The sequence below is a fragment of the Dendropsophus ebraccatus genome, chromosome 2 (genome assembly GCF_027789765.1).
Source record: "Dendropsophus ebraccatus isolate aDenEbr1 chromosome 2, aDenEbr1.pat, whole genome shotgun sequence".
In the NCBI taxonomy this organism is placed as follows: Eukaryota; Metazoa; Chordata; class Amphibia; order Anura; family Hylidae; genus Dendropsophus; species Dendropsophus ebraccatus.
In genome coordinates, this window is record NC_091455.1 from 194115469 (window position 1) to 194128422 (window position 12954).

Below are 12954 nucleotides of genomic sequence, written 5' to 3' on the forward strand. Positions count from 1 at the left end.
AGCGTTTAGACGGTACGATATATCGTACGGAAAATTCGTTTTGCGATCGCTTAAGCCTATCTCGCACATTGTTTAAATCGGCGAACGACTGTTCACACGGAACGATCTGCGAATTTTTTGCGAACGATCAACGACGATTTGAGAACATGTTCAAAGATCAAAATGAACAATTTCTCGCTCGTCATTTGATCGTTCGCTGCGTTTACTCGTACGATTATCGTTCGAATTCGATCGTTATCGCGCAAATTCGCACGATAACCGTTACGTGTAAACGCAGCATTAGATGTGATCGTTACTATGATCGTTTACTCCTTCTGATCTCAGCAAAACAATGAACAATGTGCAATTACACTGAACGATTAGTAAACAAATGCGGAACTTGAGCGAACGAATGTGGAATTACAGCGAACTGTTAACGATAATTTTAGGTTCAGATGTAAATCAACGATCAACGACATACAAATCGATCGTTGCCTGCAATTACACAGAACGATTATCGTTTAAATTTGAACGATATAACGATTTTTCGCACGATAATTGTCCTGTGTGATAGGGCCTTAACTCCCAAGCAACATCCCCATCAATGCATTATCCTTAGTAACCTAAGCATGAAAGATAAATATCTTATATTATTGCTTACACCCCATCTTACCATCACTTCCAGACTGTAAAGCAGATCCTTGGATCTCAACTCCACTACTTTTCTTCTCTCTGATAAAATAAACTATTTTAGGTACAGGTTATCACATAAACTTTTCTCAACCAACTCATCTGATCTACAAATATCACTCAAAAGATTGTTTAGATATCTAACTAGTTGTTTATAGTCTGTTTCTGGCTTTGGCTTCAAATCTTTGGCAGATAATCTGTCACATAATCTTTCTGTGTAAATGGACCCTAACCCTTAAAATCCTCATCAATTAGCTGATTGATCGTGTGATCAACCTACTCATCACAGTGCCATATATTCCATAGTGGCTGGATCTGGTATTACAGCTTATTCTAGTAAAACCAGAGGCTTGAGCTGCAATATCATGTACTGAATGGGAAGAGCTGTAAAAGATGGAGAGTCAGGTATTGTATCTCACCCCATTCAGACCTCTTAAACAAGATGGATATATTCTTATTTTCATGCAGCGGGTGGGAAAACAAAACTCCAGTGGGTTTGCCCTGAATACTTATACATACGGAGCAATAAAGAACAAGGCCGGGACAACATTTTGCCAACAATTTGACAGTAAATGCAGTAAAAGGCATAAAACGACACTATATATAGCTTATGTTTACGTTTTGATCAGGGAAGATGTAAGTAGATGTTCCTGTTGAAGGTTTTGATATGAATTTTTTATTCCTTCCAGTCTCTGGAAAGTTTTCATCAGTCTAGAAATAAGCGCTGTTACTTTGTCATGAGATGCTGATATATCACTTTCTGCTGTAATATCTTCGTTACCTAGCTGTAATATAGTAAGAGGTAACAGCTTCACATAAAGCCAAATGCTGGGTATTACATGACCGGCATTTTTTTTTCTTTCAAATCAACTGGTTATATAGATTTGAAGCTCACTTCTATTTAAAAATCTCTAGTCTTCCCATACTTATCATCTGCTGTATGTCCTGCAGGAAGTGGTGTATTCTTTACAGTCTGACACAGTGCTCTCTGCTGCCACCTCTGTCCATGTCAGGAACTGTCCAGAGCAGGAAAGGTTTTCTATGGGGATTTGATGCTGCTCCGGACAGATTCGGACATGGACAGAGGTGGCAGCAGAGAGCACTGTGTCAGACTTCTTGCAGAACATACAGCAGCTGATAAGTACTAAAAGACTTAAGATTTTTATAGACGTAAATTACAAATCTATATAAGTTTTTATAACCAGTTGATTTGAAATAAAAAATACACCAGAGCACCCCTATAATGTTATAATAATATACAGTGATATAATATAATATATAGCAATGCTGGATGGGTAATACAAATATAATATACAACATAGAGGGTACAACTAAAATACTGAAAAAAACAATCACCTGTTCTAAAAGCTGTACCTCTTTCTGGTAACCCTGCAACACAGAGAATTCAGGCTAGTCAATAAAAAATACGTATAATATACATGAATATTGTTATAGAATTGCAATACGCATACTGATATACTTACCTCATACAAGGACTCTAAAATCTGGGTGAGAACAAAAAACATTATAACTTATGAGTCCAATATAAAACACAATGTTATATGGTATAAATATAATATATATTATCAAGTCATAGAGAGCAAAATGATACAGCAAGGAGGATGAAAAATTATTTAGCAGGAATAAGCAGTAAACAAACACCCTACTATGTCTAGTCATATTGATAAATATATATATATATATATATATATATATATATATATATATATATATATAATCATATATCAGTAGATGCTTCCCAGATTTTCATAAATCATTTGTGATATATATATATATATATATATATATATAATCCATAAGAGAGATGTATTCTTACTTTATGTTCTATATTGATTGTAGCGTCCAGTTCTCTCGCCGCAGAATCGCAGGAGGAAAGGAAAGAGTAAAATTGCCGCCTCTAATGAAGGAAAGAAATCATGTAGAAAAATTATACTTTGTATCTGTCGCTTCATAATACACATCATAGGGACATGCTCCCCCTTACTGAAAATATCAAAAACTTGTGTCTACTATGTATTTTACATTGAAATTCTTCCACAGTCCTTAGGGCATGTTCACATGGAGCAAAAGCGGCGGAATTCTGCACCTGCCTCATCGTCACACAATGGCGGAGATTTATCAAACATGGTGTAACGTGAAACTGGCTCAGTTGCCCCTAGCAACCAATCAGATTTCGCCGTTTATACCTCACAGACTATTTGGAAAATGAAAGGTGGAATCTGATTGGTTGCTAGGGGCAACTGAGCCAGTGTCACTTTCCACCATGTTTGATAAATCTCCCTCCACTGTCTCTTTTAGAGGGCAGAGGTACGAGCTCTCCCACAGAGACACTGAGGCAGATGGGATTCTGCGGCAGAGAGATATGCTGCAGAATTCCGCCGCTTTTGCTCCGTGTGAACATACCCTTATAGCCCCAGTTATGGATGTGAACTCCCTAGAGACAATGGCAGCCCATCACTATTATGCCTGCATCTCCCCAGCCTGAAGCATCACATATCATCACTATGGACGCCACATTATCACCTATTGCCATGATGCCATCATGAGACCAAACCTCTCAGCATTGATGAACTTATTACACTTCACTCTAGTACCCCCACGTAAAAAGGCGGTCTCCATAAACTATTTGGGATCATGGTCCCAGATGCAATTCTTCCAAATGACTTCCATGTACATGTATATCCATGCTGCTATTGGCACAGTAAGTCCAAGAACTTCTTTCCTACCATTTGTGAAGATTCTTCAGCTACCTCACCATTCTTTTTTCCATACAAATCTTCCAAATCTTTAGTGTACTAGCAAGAACCACAAGAAAAAAACTATGATAAAAATAACCCAATTATTTTAAAGCTATAAATAAGAATTCTCCATAAATAAAACTTCAAAATTTTATTTCTCTCCTTAAAAGACATCCCGACATGTTTCGTATGTGTGCATGCATTCTTATTCATGGCTAAGCGATAATTTAGAAAGTAAATGGATAACTTCCATGTAGCTTTTTTTTTTTTTTCAACCAGCACAGGACTATAAAGCTTCAGGAGACTGGACCTGGATGCAGGTAAGTATAGTTTTGTTATAAAGCATGATAACAATAAATAAATAAATAATAATAATAATAATAATAATAATGAATGTATATTGCAAACCTTATATGTAAAACCTTGGTTGCTCCTTGTGGCGACTAGAAGGCTTATGTGAATGCAGACATACACGGCCATAGTGATAAGAGAAACAGATCACTGATCTCAGGGAGACCAGCCAAACAATAACACTGCCGGCTGCTAGTGAAAGTGCTCAATGCAGTGAAATCCTAGGTGCATTGCCCCCTGGGAAACATGAATATGCAAAAGAAGAGCCCGTGGAGCCTCATTGAAGGGTCTTGAAACACAGGACTAGCCAGATATCCCTCCGGGAAGGACCCAGCCAAGGGGTGGCTCCTGTAGGGAAAACACCAAAACCACCATATTTAGTGGCCCTATAAGTCAATGTAATGACTGTAATAAAACCAAGGCCAAGTATCCATCCACAGACAGCTGTTTCGGGGTATTGCCTCTCATCAATGTGGAGCAGGATTCTGGCTAGGTGGGAGCAATGCCTAGTAGAGCAGAGGCAAAGAGTCAACACCTGGAAACAGCTGTCTGTGGATGGATACCTGGCCTTGGTTTTTCCCTTGTCATTACATTGACTTATAGGGCCACTTAATATGGTGGTTTTGGTGGTTTCCCTACAGGAGTTGCCCCTTGGCTGGGTCCTTCCGGAGGGATATCTGGCTAGTCCTGTGTTTCGAGACACTTAAGTGAGGCTCCACGGCCTCTTCTTTTGCACGGCCATAGTGAGATACCCTAGTAGCTATAACATGCAGCTGTGTTTTCATATGAAGTATGAGAGAAATCGTTTTTAACATGACAACGGTGGGCGGCATGTTGTTTAGGCTACCGTGAGCAGCCTGAGTGGTGTAAATGTGCTATCCTGGCCTGCAGCATCTCCGGGACTTGTCTCCTATCGAGCACATCTGCGACATAATTGGGTGAAAATTGCAAAGGGATCTGCCGACAGTGGTTCTTGATAATTTGTGTGTCTAAGTACATTCGGTGTAGCCAGTATCAGACCTTGGGCTCACCAGATGAAATCAGTCTTGGAGCTTATCCTCCAGCCACCACATCTGGGCCACCTTTACATGACCGTACATTTTTACCCATTGTCACAGCTGCGGCCATGACCCATATCATGGGCCTCCACCGCACCTGCTCCTCCAGCCACGCGGACACTATGTCCCCGATGCCAAGAATCCATTCTGTCAGCAGTCCGGCACCCTTACCTATCTGACTTCCTGGCACTGTCTTCCTTCACCGGCACATGCGTCCCCACCTCCCAGGAGATGTGCACTGGCTCAGCTAGATTTAAGGGGCCAGTGCACCCTTAATTGGCTACTGCACAGCAGTATAAATAATTGCACTTGCCCTGGCTTCCCTGTTGGAGCCTCTGTGTCCTTACCTAAATAAAGTGGTCCCAGCCTATATTCCTGCCTGTTGCTTTGTTCCCTGCTGCTGCTGTTGCTGGCTGCGTCCTGTCTACACCTCTGCACTTTGCCAGCCACCGCAAGCTAGCAAAACCAGGGGTAGCGACCTGGGGGTCATCTGCCACTGCAAGCCCGACCTGACTTGCGTCAGGCTCTAGTGAAGACCAGCGGCCCCTTAGGGCCCTATTCCACCGGACGATTATCGTTCAGATTATCGTTAAATCGTTCGAATCTAAACGATAATCGATCGGTTGAAATGCAGTTAACGATTAACGACCGAACGAGAAATCGATGATCGCTTTATAAGACCTGGACCTATTTTTATCGTTGCTCGTTGGCAAAACGTTCGCAAATCGTTTGCATTGAATAAGACGTCGTTCGGTCGTTCACAGTAGATACGAACGCAATAGCGAAGAAATAGCAAAGAAAAAACGATCGCAAATACGATCATAAGTAACGATTATCGTTCCATGGAAATGAGTGAACGTTTTCAGGTCTTTCACAATAGTGGTCGTTTGAGATCGTTAATCGTTAACGATTATGCGAACGATAATCGTCCGGTGGAATAGGGCCCTTAGACTTCACTCCCTGGAGCGGCCCAGCGGATCCACGCCTTCAACCATTACACCCCTATACTGTCTGTAATTGCAGATCCATAATTATGGACATAATAGACCATACTGATTCTCATATGGCAATACACACAACCATTTTTTTTTGCAGGTTCTGTACATAGTCAGAAAGTCCTGTCCACATAAGAATAAGACATGCACTTATACTGTGTTTGTACAACTGAAACGCCACATACTGACTAATGCCGCCACTGCTTATAAATAAAATCCACTATGTGTAAATGGTGCACCCACCTCATCAAGTCTGCTACAGATCTGTCTCATTTCCCTCGCAGAGTCATCAGAGCTGGACGCCCTTCTTCCGTACACAGCCAGGGGAACGGCATATTGTTGGACAGACTCGGCCTCTGGTGGCGGCTGCAGCACCATTGGGATATATTCCCCAGATGGGGCTTTTGCTGTTTTTCTCTTTATGGGGTGGAGCTGTGTTGCTTTCCTTGTAGTAAATGATGGTTTCAGTCTCAAGGTGTGCCGGGTTTTCCCATTTTCAGTAGTATTCATAACTGCAGCTGAGGAAAGCAAAATCTAATTAACCCTGAGGGCCACAAGGGGCCAAGAAACCTTACTAAGGGCCCTATTCCACAGTAACGATAATCCCCATTTGGCCCGATTCGGCCGATTATCGTTCGGTGAAATAGAGAGAAAGATCAGCCGATGATCGTGTCATCAGCTGATTGTTCATTTAGGGCCAGACCTAAAATCATCGCTCATCAGTTTTTTGTTTTTTTACGTACACAAAAATAAGGGCAAGTACATTTTTGTGTACATTAAAAACAGTTAGTAGTTTGCTCCCCAGTGAGAACGTTAGGAGCAATAGGGCACCCATGGTGTCCGTACTGCCCCCGGACAGCCTGCTCCATTGATTATCTTACCGGACCATAGAGCAGCCTACTTACTGCACCAGAACAGCACCGAGGATGAAGGTAAAAGACATATCCTCCTCCTCTGCGTCTCCTGCACAATAGGGACAAATATAACCTGCCGATAGCTCCCCTTTAATAAAAACAGCCATTTAATGAGCATGCTCAATATTAAAGCGACTCTGTACCCACAATCTGACCCCCCCCCCCCCCAAACCACTTGTACCTTCGGATAGCTGCTTTTAATCCAAGATCTATCCTGCGGTCCGTTCGGCAGGTGATGCAGTTATTGTCCTAAAAAACAACTTTTAAACTTGCAGCCTGTGCCAAACGGGAGTATCTGTGCCCTAACTTTGCACCACCCCTCCGTCCCTCCTCCCCTCCCTCTTCATCATTAGGAATGCTCCAGGCAGATTGTCTCCTATTCGTCAGCTGTGTGAATACTGAACATGGGCTGGATCGTTAACCACCTTTGCAGTGTTCAGTATGGAGAAAATGTTTCAGTGGCATTCCTCATGATGAAGAGGGTGGGGAGGAGGGACGGAGGGGTGGTGCAAAGTTAGGGCACAGACACTCCCGTATGACACAGGCTGCAAGTTTAAAAGTTGCTTTTTAGGACAATAACTGCATCACCTGCCGAACGGACCGCAGGATAGATCTTGGATTAAAAGCAGCTATCCGAAGGTACAAGTGGTTTGGGGGGGGGGGGTCAGATTGTGGGTACAGAGTCGCTTTAACATCCGTCATCATTAAAAAAACATTGATTATATCACCTAAAAAAGATGTTGTGGGAACATAGCCTCGGAATGAAAACATGTTGCCTCATAGAAGGAACATTGAGCACGTGTGTTACTACAGGCCTTAGGAATACGACTGTAGTTATAGTCACTAAAAGCCACAAATCTTCATGGAATAATTACAGGGCATTTTTGTTGACCTCAGGTCTTTTTCAGTCTAATGTTATATCTGAGCCCAGAATAGACCACAGAACTACTTTACATCTGATGAAACATCTAAGTACACGACCACTTTAAAGCATAGGCGGCCATACTGCTGTACAATCCGCATTTAGAAACGTAAGTGCAGCAATTATCCCGACTGTGGCTTGTGCACAATGAGTAACCCCGAGCACGGATCATTAGGGCTGGAATCACACTTGCAGGCTTTTATGTAGTATTTTGACTATATTAAAAGGAGCTGAAAATACAGATGTGGTCACTGCCACAACCCAACACTGCAGCTTGCTGTAGCCCTTCCACCCATCGGGCACCAAGAGGCGATATAAACAAGTGTATGTGAGCGGTCACTTGCAGCACCTGCTTCAAGCGGTGCTAACTGCTGTTAAAGGGGACCATCAGGGTCGCTGTCAGCACCCAGCAAACCGGGGCCCACCCAGCTACAAGGTGCTGCCCTTGGTCTTGCTCTTAATAAACACTCACAATTAAATGATGCAGCACTGTGACTGAAAGAGAGAGGAGCCATTGGCTCCCCATTCTGTCAATCTCTCTTGTGGTTGCAGGCAGCATTAGGCCTGTGGCCACAAGAGCCGGCTCCCTCCGTCAGTGTGCTCACAGAGCCAGGAGCGGAGATACTGGAGAACTGCGTCGCTGCAGGCAGGTGAAAATGTGTTTTTTTTTATTATTGTTACACAGGGAACATGTTATATGTTGGCGCTATAAGGCTATGTTCACAAACCATGAAAATGACGGACGTTTTTATTTGACGGCCGTCATATAAAGGAATATAACAGCTGTTATTTTATAATAACGTCCGTTATTTGTTTAACACCGCCCTTTATTTTCCTTTAAATGACAGACATACAATAAAATCGACTGTCATTTTGACGGTGTGTGAACATAGTCTGTAAGCGACTGAAATAGCTAAGTAATTATCTTACATGCAATTCCCCTAATATAGTAAAGGACGACAAAGAAGGAACTAATAATTATCATATTCACCCAGACTCACCAAAACCACTACTATTTTTATTTTTTTTTTTAGATGAAGTAACTTTCAATTTGTCTCGGAAACCAGTCCTCTCTCTTCCTTTCTTACCACATGGCCAATTCTGATAAAGAAAATGCAATACTCCATTTGCACAGCAGATGGCGATGCTGCACTTCATATATTTTCAGAGTTTAGAAATGTAAAAAGTTCCTAGGCCCTGTCCATATCACAGCAGACATTTAACAGGAGCCTATTACTGATACCATATACTGGCCACCCATTATCATTTTTACTGGATACTGCTGAATATAGAATAGCTTTGTATCGTCTATTTCACGCCTTTTTTCTTGCACTATATTGCAGTACTCTTTTGGCAAGTATGCTTCCTCTCCATTTATTCGGGAGGCATTTGACCTCCATTCTGATGATTGGTGGCAGTGTTAGCAGTCAGACCCCAAACAATCAGCAAACAATTGGCTAGTTATCCAATAGATAGGGGATAACTTGATATTGCGATAATGCCTTTAAAAAGGTTGTCCAGGCAAAATTCGTTTGTCCCCTATGCACAGGATAGGGGACAAGTAAGAGTTTGCAGAGGATCCGACCTCCGTACCCCTCACAAATCTCCATATTGGGCCCATATTGAATACAGCTGCGGGTACGGCATGTGACCTGCGGCTCTATTCATTCCTATGGAGCCACCAGAAAGAGCCGAGTAAGCACGTTCCGGCTTACTTGATGTGTGCCATTATATTGTCCACTATACACTCCTCTGGAAGCACTGCCTGTAGGGGATAATATGATGCTTCATGGAGGTAATATATGGTAGCACCTAGAGCCATGGGGACTCCAAGTGCTGCCATGCAAGTTCTTACACCAGTATGATTCATGCTACAACTTTTTTTTTTCTTTCTTGTTTTTATGTATGCTTAATGGCATTCTCACTTTAAAAGAAACTTTATTGTATACTAAGTGCATTCTCTTCCAGCTCTGTGTCAGCTAATCCATATTAGTGGCGTGTGCAGTTCTCACATTCTACCAGCAGAGGGCCAGAAGAAAAAAAAAACAATTGATAAACATTATATTTAATAATATTTATGTAAAATGTGGCTAGGGGTCATAAAATTATACAGCAAATAATAAATAGGATACATGATGTAAAGTAAAATATATATATATATATATATATATATATATATATTGTATAGATACATTGATAAACATGTCCCCATCTGTACTATGCTGTTCTGTACTATATTGAATTGACATTTGATTAATTGCATTAATACTGATTTCTGATACTGATAGTCGGCCATGTGAGTTAAACCGACACACCGGAAAAGGAAGATTTAGTACTTACCAGTAAAGGTTGGTCAGAGGGAACCAGACTGGGTGGGCCGACTGGTAGCAAAAAGCAGGACACAAACAGACAAGAACTAGCAGATGGCATGCTGTCAGTTAGTGGGCATACTGGCAGTTAGTGGGCATACTGGCAGTTAGTGGGCATGCAGGAAACTGGCAGGAGGCAGATGCAGGTATGTAGCAGGTGACCTCCTGAACTTCATGTCATTTGCTCTCCTGAGGTGAAGGTCTGCAGGCTGTGACCCCAGTCCTAAGGGAGGTGACCAGCCATATAACTGGTAAATGGTAGATGGGGAACCCTGGAGCAGATTCTATACTGGACCCAGTTATGCCTCTGTTTGCATGGGAAATCCGTTTAAAGGGCTAGTTCACAACATTTTTTGTTCTTTCAAATTAACTGGTCCCAGCAAGTGGCAGAGATTTTGTAATTTACTTCTATTAAAAAGTCTCAAGTCTTCCTGTACTTATCAGCTGCTTTATGTCCTGCAGGAAGTCAGAGCAGGAGCAAATTCTCATAGAAAACCTTTCCTGCTCTCCAGACTGGAAAAAATACTTCTTCCTGCAGGACATACAGCAGCTGATAAGTAATGGAGGCCTTGTGATTTTTTTAATAGGATAAATTAAGTACAAATCTCTAGCATCTTCTGAAATCAGTTGATTTGAAAGATTTTTTGGTGTGTGAACTACCCCTTTAAAGCTATTACACCTCGTCTCCATTTACCCCATACAAGGAGGAATATTTACAACCTCAAAAGAGGAACTTATGGTGCAGGCCACTAATAGATACCGGTAATTAAGATCAAAGTTGTTGCTATGGGAAAAAATTATTTAATAAAAGTCCCCAAAGTAAACCAGAACTTCTAGTGACCTCCTATTATTCAGATTTTAACAAAAAAAATTTTTTTTTTTAATGGTGTTTCCTGTTGGAGAAGTAAAAGTCTGATCTGTTACATTGACTGTATGTATTACCTGTGTGTTTTCTTTTTTCCTGAGTGTTATGCAACCTGTGGCCTATATTTCTACATTGCACATAATCTGCTTTAACATTTTCTCTTCAAGAAGCAGTCCTGTATTTTTTAAAATTCATTATATATCAGGTCTGAGTCATATGATTTCATGATGACCCCCTAGAAATTACATGTGCTTCTGTGCTCTCAGTGGGGTTACTATCTCATCCAGCAGAAACTCCTGTGTGACAAAGTTGCATGGAATGTTCCACACAAGCTCTCCACAGGGGGAGGAAGAAATTCCCTTTAGAATCACTGATGATGATTACACAGCTCACTCCACTCGGTTATAATGGATTTGACCACACTTCAGCCTCCCTGACTGTATACTTATACAGGGGAGATTTATCAAACATGGTGTAAAGTGAAACTGGCTCAGTTGCCCCTAGCAACCAATCAGATTCCACCTTTCATTTTTCAAAGAATCTGTAAGGAATGAAAGGTGGAATCTGACTGGTTGCTAGGGGTAACTAAGACAATTCTACTGTAGACCAGTTTGATTCCCCCTCCCCCATAATCTCTTATCTTATTAAGAAATATACAGAGATGAGGATTATTGCACAGTGATGATACTGGCTCTAGTAGCTGCCCATGTGATGCTGTATCATGGGATTGAGACAAGATTTCAAAGAGGGAGGTAGCAGTTTGCAATTTGAAAAAGAAAGTGGTGGCTGATCGGAGGTCACATGACCCAGGTGAAGTACTGAAATGTATGGATGCAGCAGAGCTGTGATGAAACAGATGACACAGCATGAATAGTGAGGAGTGAGCGTGTATTATATGGACAAAAAATGAGAGTGCTTCCATAATCTTTTCTTTTGGAGATATAGGGGGGGATTTATCAAACTGGTGTGAAGTAGAACTGGCCCAGTTGCCCCTAGCAACCAATCAGATTCCACCCTTCATCCCTCACAGACTCTTTGGAAAATAAAAGGTGGAATCTGATTGGTTGCTAGGGGCAACTGAGCCAGTTTCACTTTACACCGTGTTTGATAAATCTCCCGCTATTTTTTTTTTTATTTGGAGTACCCCTTTAAGCAAAGTGCATATGAGTAGTGTGGTGGTCCTCCAATAGCTGTGGGTGGACATTTGGACAATAGGGTATATCTAAGCACTATAGTTGACCAAGCTGATTCCTGCATGGCAGCAGTTTCTTGTATGGCAGGACACAGTAGTACAGTGCTCCATCCCAAGAGATGTATGGTTATAGATTTGTTCTAAAAATATGTCCATGTCTTTTTTTCTTCCCCTGCTTTCACAGTCCTAAGATCTCCGGGACAAGATAGATCAGGCTTTTTAGGATCATGTCAGGACCTCCATCTAAGGTGCAGTTACTGTAAGAAGTGACGCTGTCCACATGGGCCAATATTCCCGCAGAACAAATTCATTAAAGGGGTTTTCCGATTTAACCCAGCTCCTGTGCACAGGAGACAAGTATAAGATCACACGGGGCCAGAGCTCCGGATCCCCTGGGATCTCTAGATTGGCGACCTGACTCTGTTGTTATGAATGGAGCTGTGGGTCAGCTTGACCTGCAGCTCCATTCATTCTCTATGGAGCCACCGGATAGAGCTAAGTGCTGTACTTGGTTCTCTCCAGAGAATGAATGGAGCCGCGGGACACACTGACCCACAGCTCCGTTCATAACAAATGATTCAGGTCGCCAATCTAGAGATCCCCGGGTGGGAGTACAGAGGTCGGACTCATCCTGATCTCATCCTCTGGACAAGTTAGTTTAATTTGGAAAACCCCCTTTAACCAGTACAATCTATACCACAATGAATGGCTGCAGTTCTAAGTGCCAAATGAGGTCCAACTTGATATGATATGGAGGTCATTAAAAAAAAGTGGCCATTCAGTGTATATAGAGTATATATTTCGGAGGTTAGATTACAGGAATTACACTGGAGTACGGGTTCTTTGTTTCTATTGTAGGG

General features: G+C 41.9%; 1 protein-coding gene across 6 annotated transcripts in view; it reads right to left on the minus strand.

The window, feature by feature from the left end:
• Nucleotides 1-10125, minus strand: part of CCDC7 (coiled-coil domain containing 7) — a 44467-nt gene extending 34342 nt beyond the window's left edge. For 5 of the 6 annotated variants that reach the window (XM_069958975.1, XM_069958972.1, XM_069958971.1 and 2 more), the window contains exons 1-8: nucleotides 10009-10125; nucleotides 6076-6350; nucleotides 3417-3485; nucleotides 2507-2587; nucleotides 2154-2174; nucleotides 2026-2058; nucleotides 1288-1454; nucleotides 653-711 (exon numbers count right to left, since the gene is read on the minus strand). In XM_069958975.1, the coding sequence (XP_069815076.1) occupies nucleotides 653-711; nucleotides 1288-1454; nucleotides 2026-2058; nucleotides 2154-2174; nucleotides 2507-2587; nucleotides 3417-3485; nucleotides 6076-6342 (697 nt within the window). In that variant the 5' untranslated portion in view covers nucleotides 6343-6350; nucleotides 10009-10125. The remainder of the gene's footprint in view (nucleotides 1-652; nucleotides 712-1287; nucleotides 1455-2025; nucleotides 2059-2153; nucleotides 2175-2506; nucleotides 2588-3416; nucleotides 3486-6075; nucleotides 6351-10008) is intronic. The other variant, XM_069958973.1, reaches the window with a different exon arrangement.
• Nucleotides 10126-12954: the final 2829 nt, after the last annotated feature.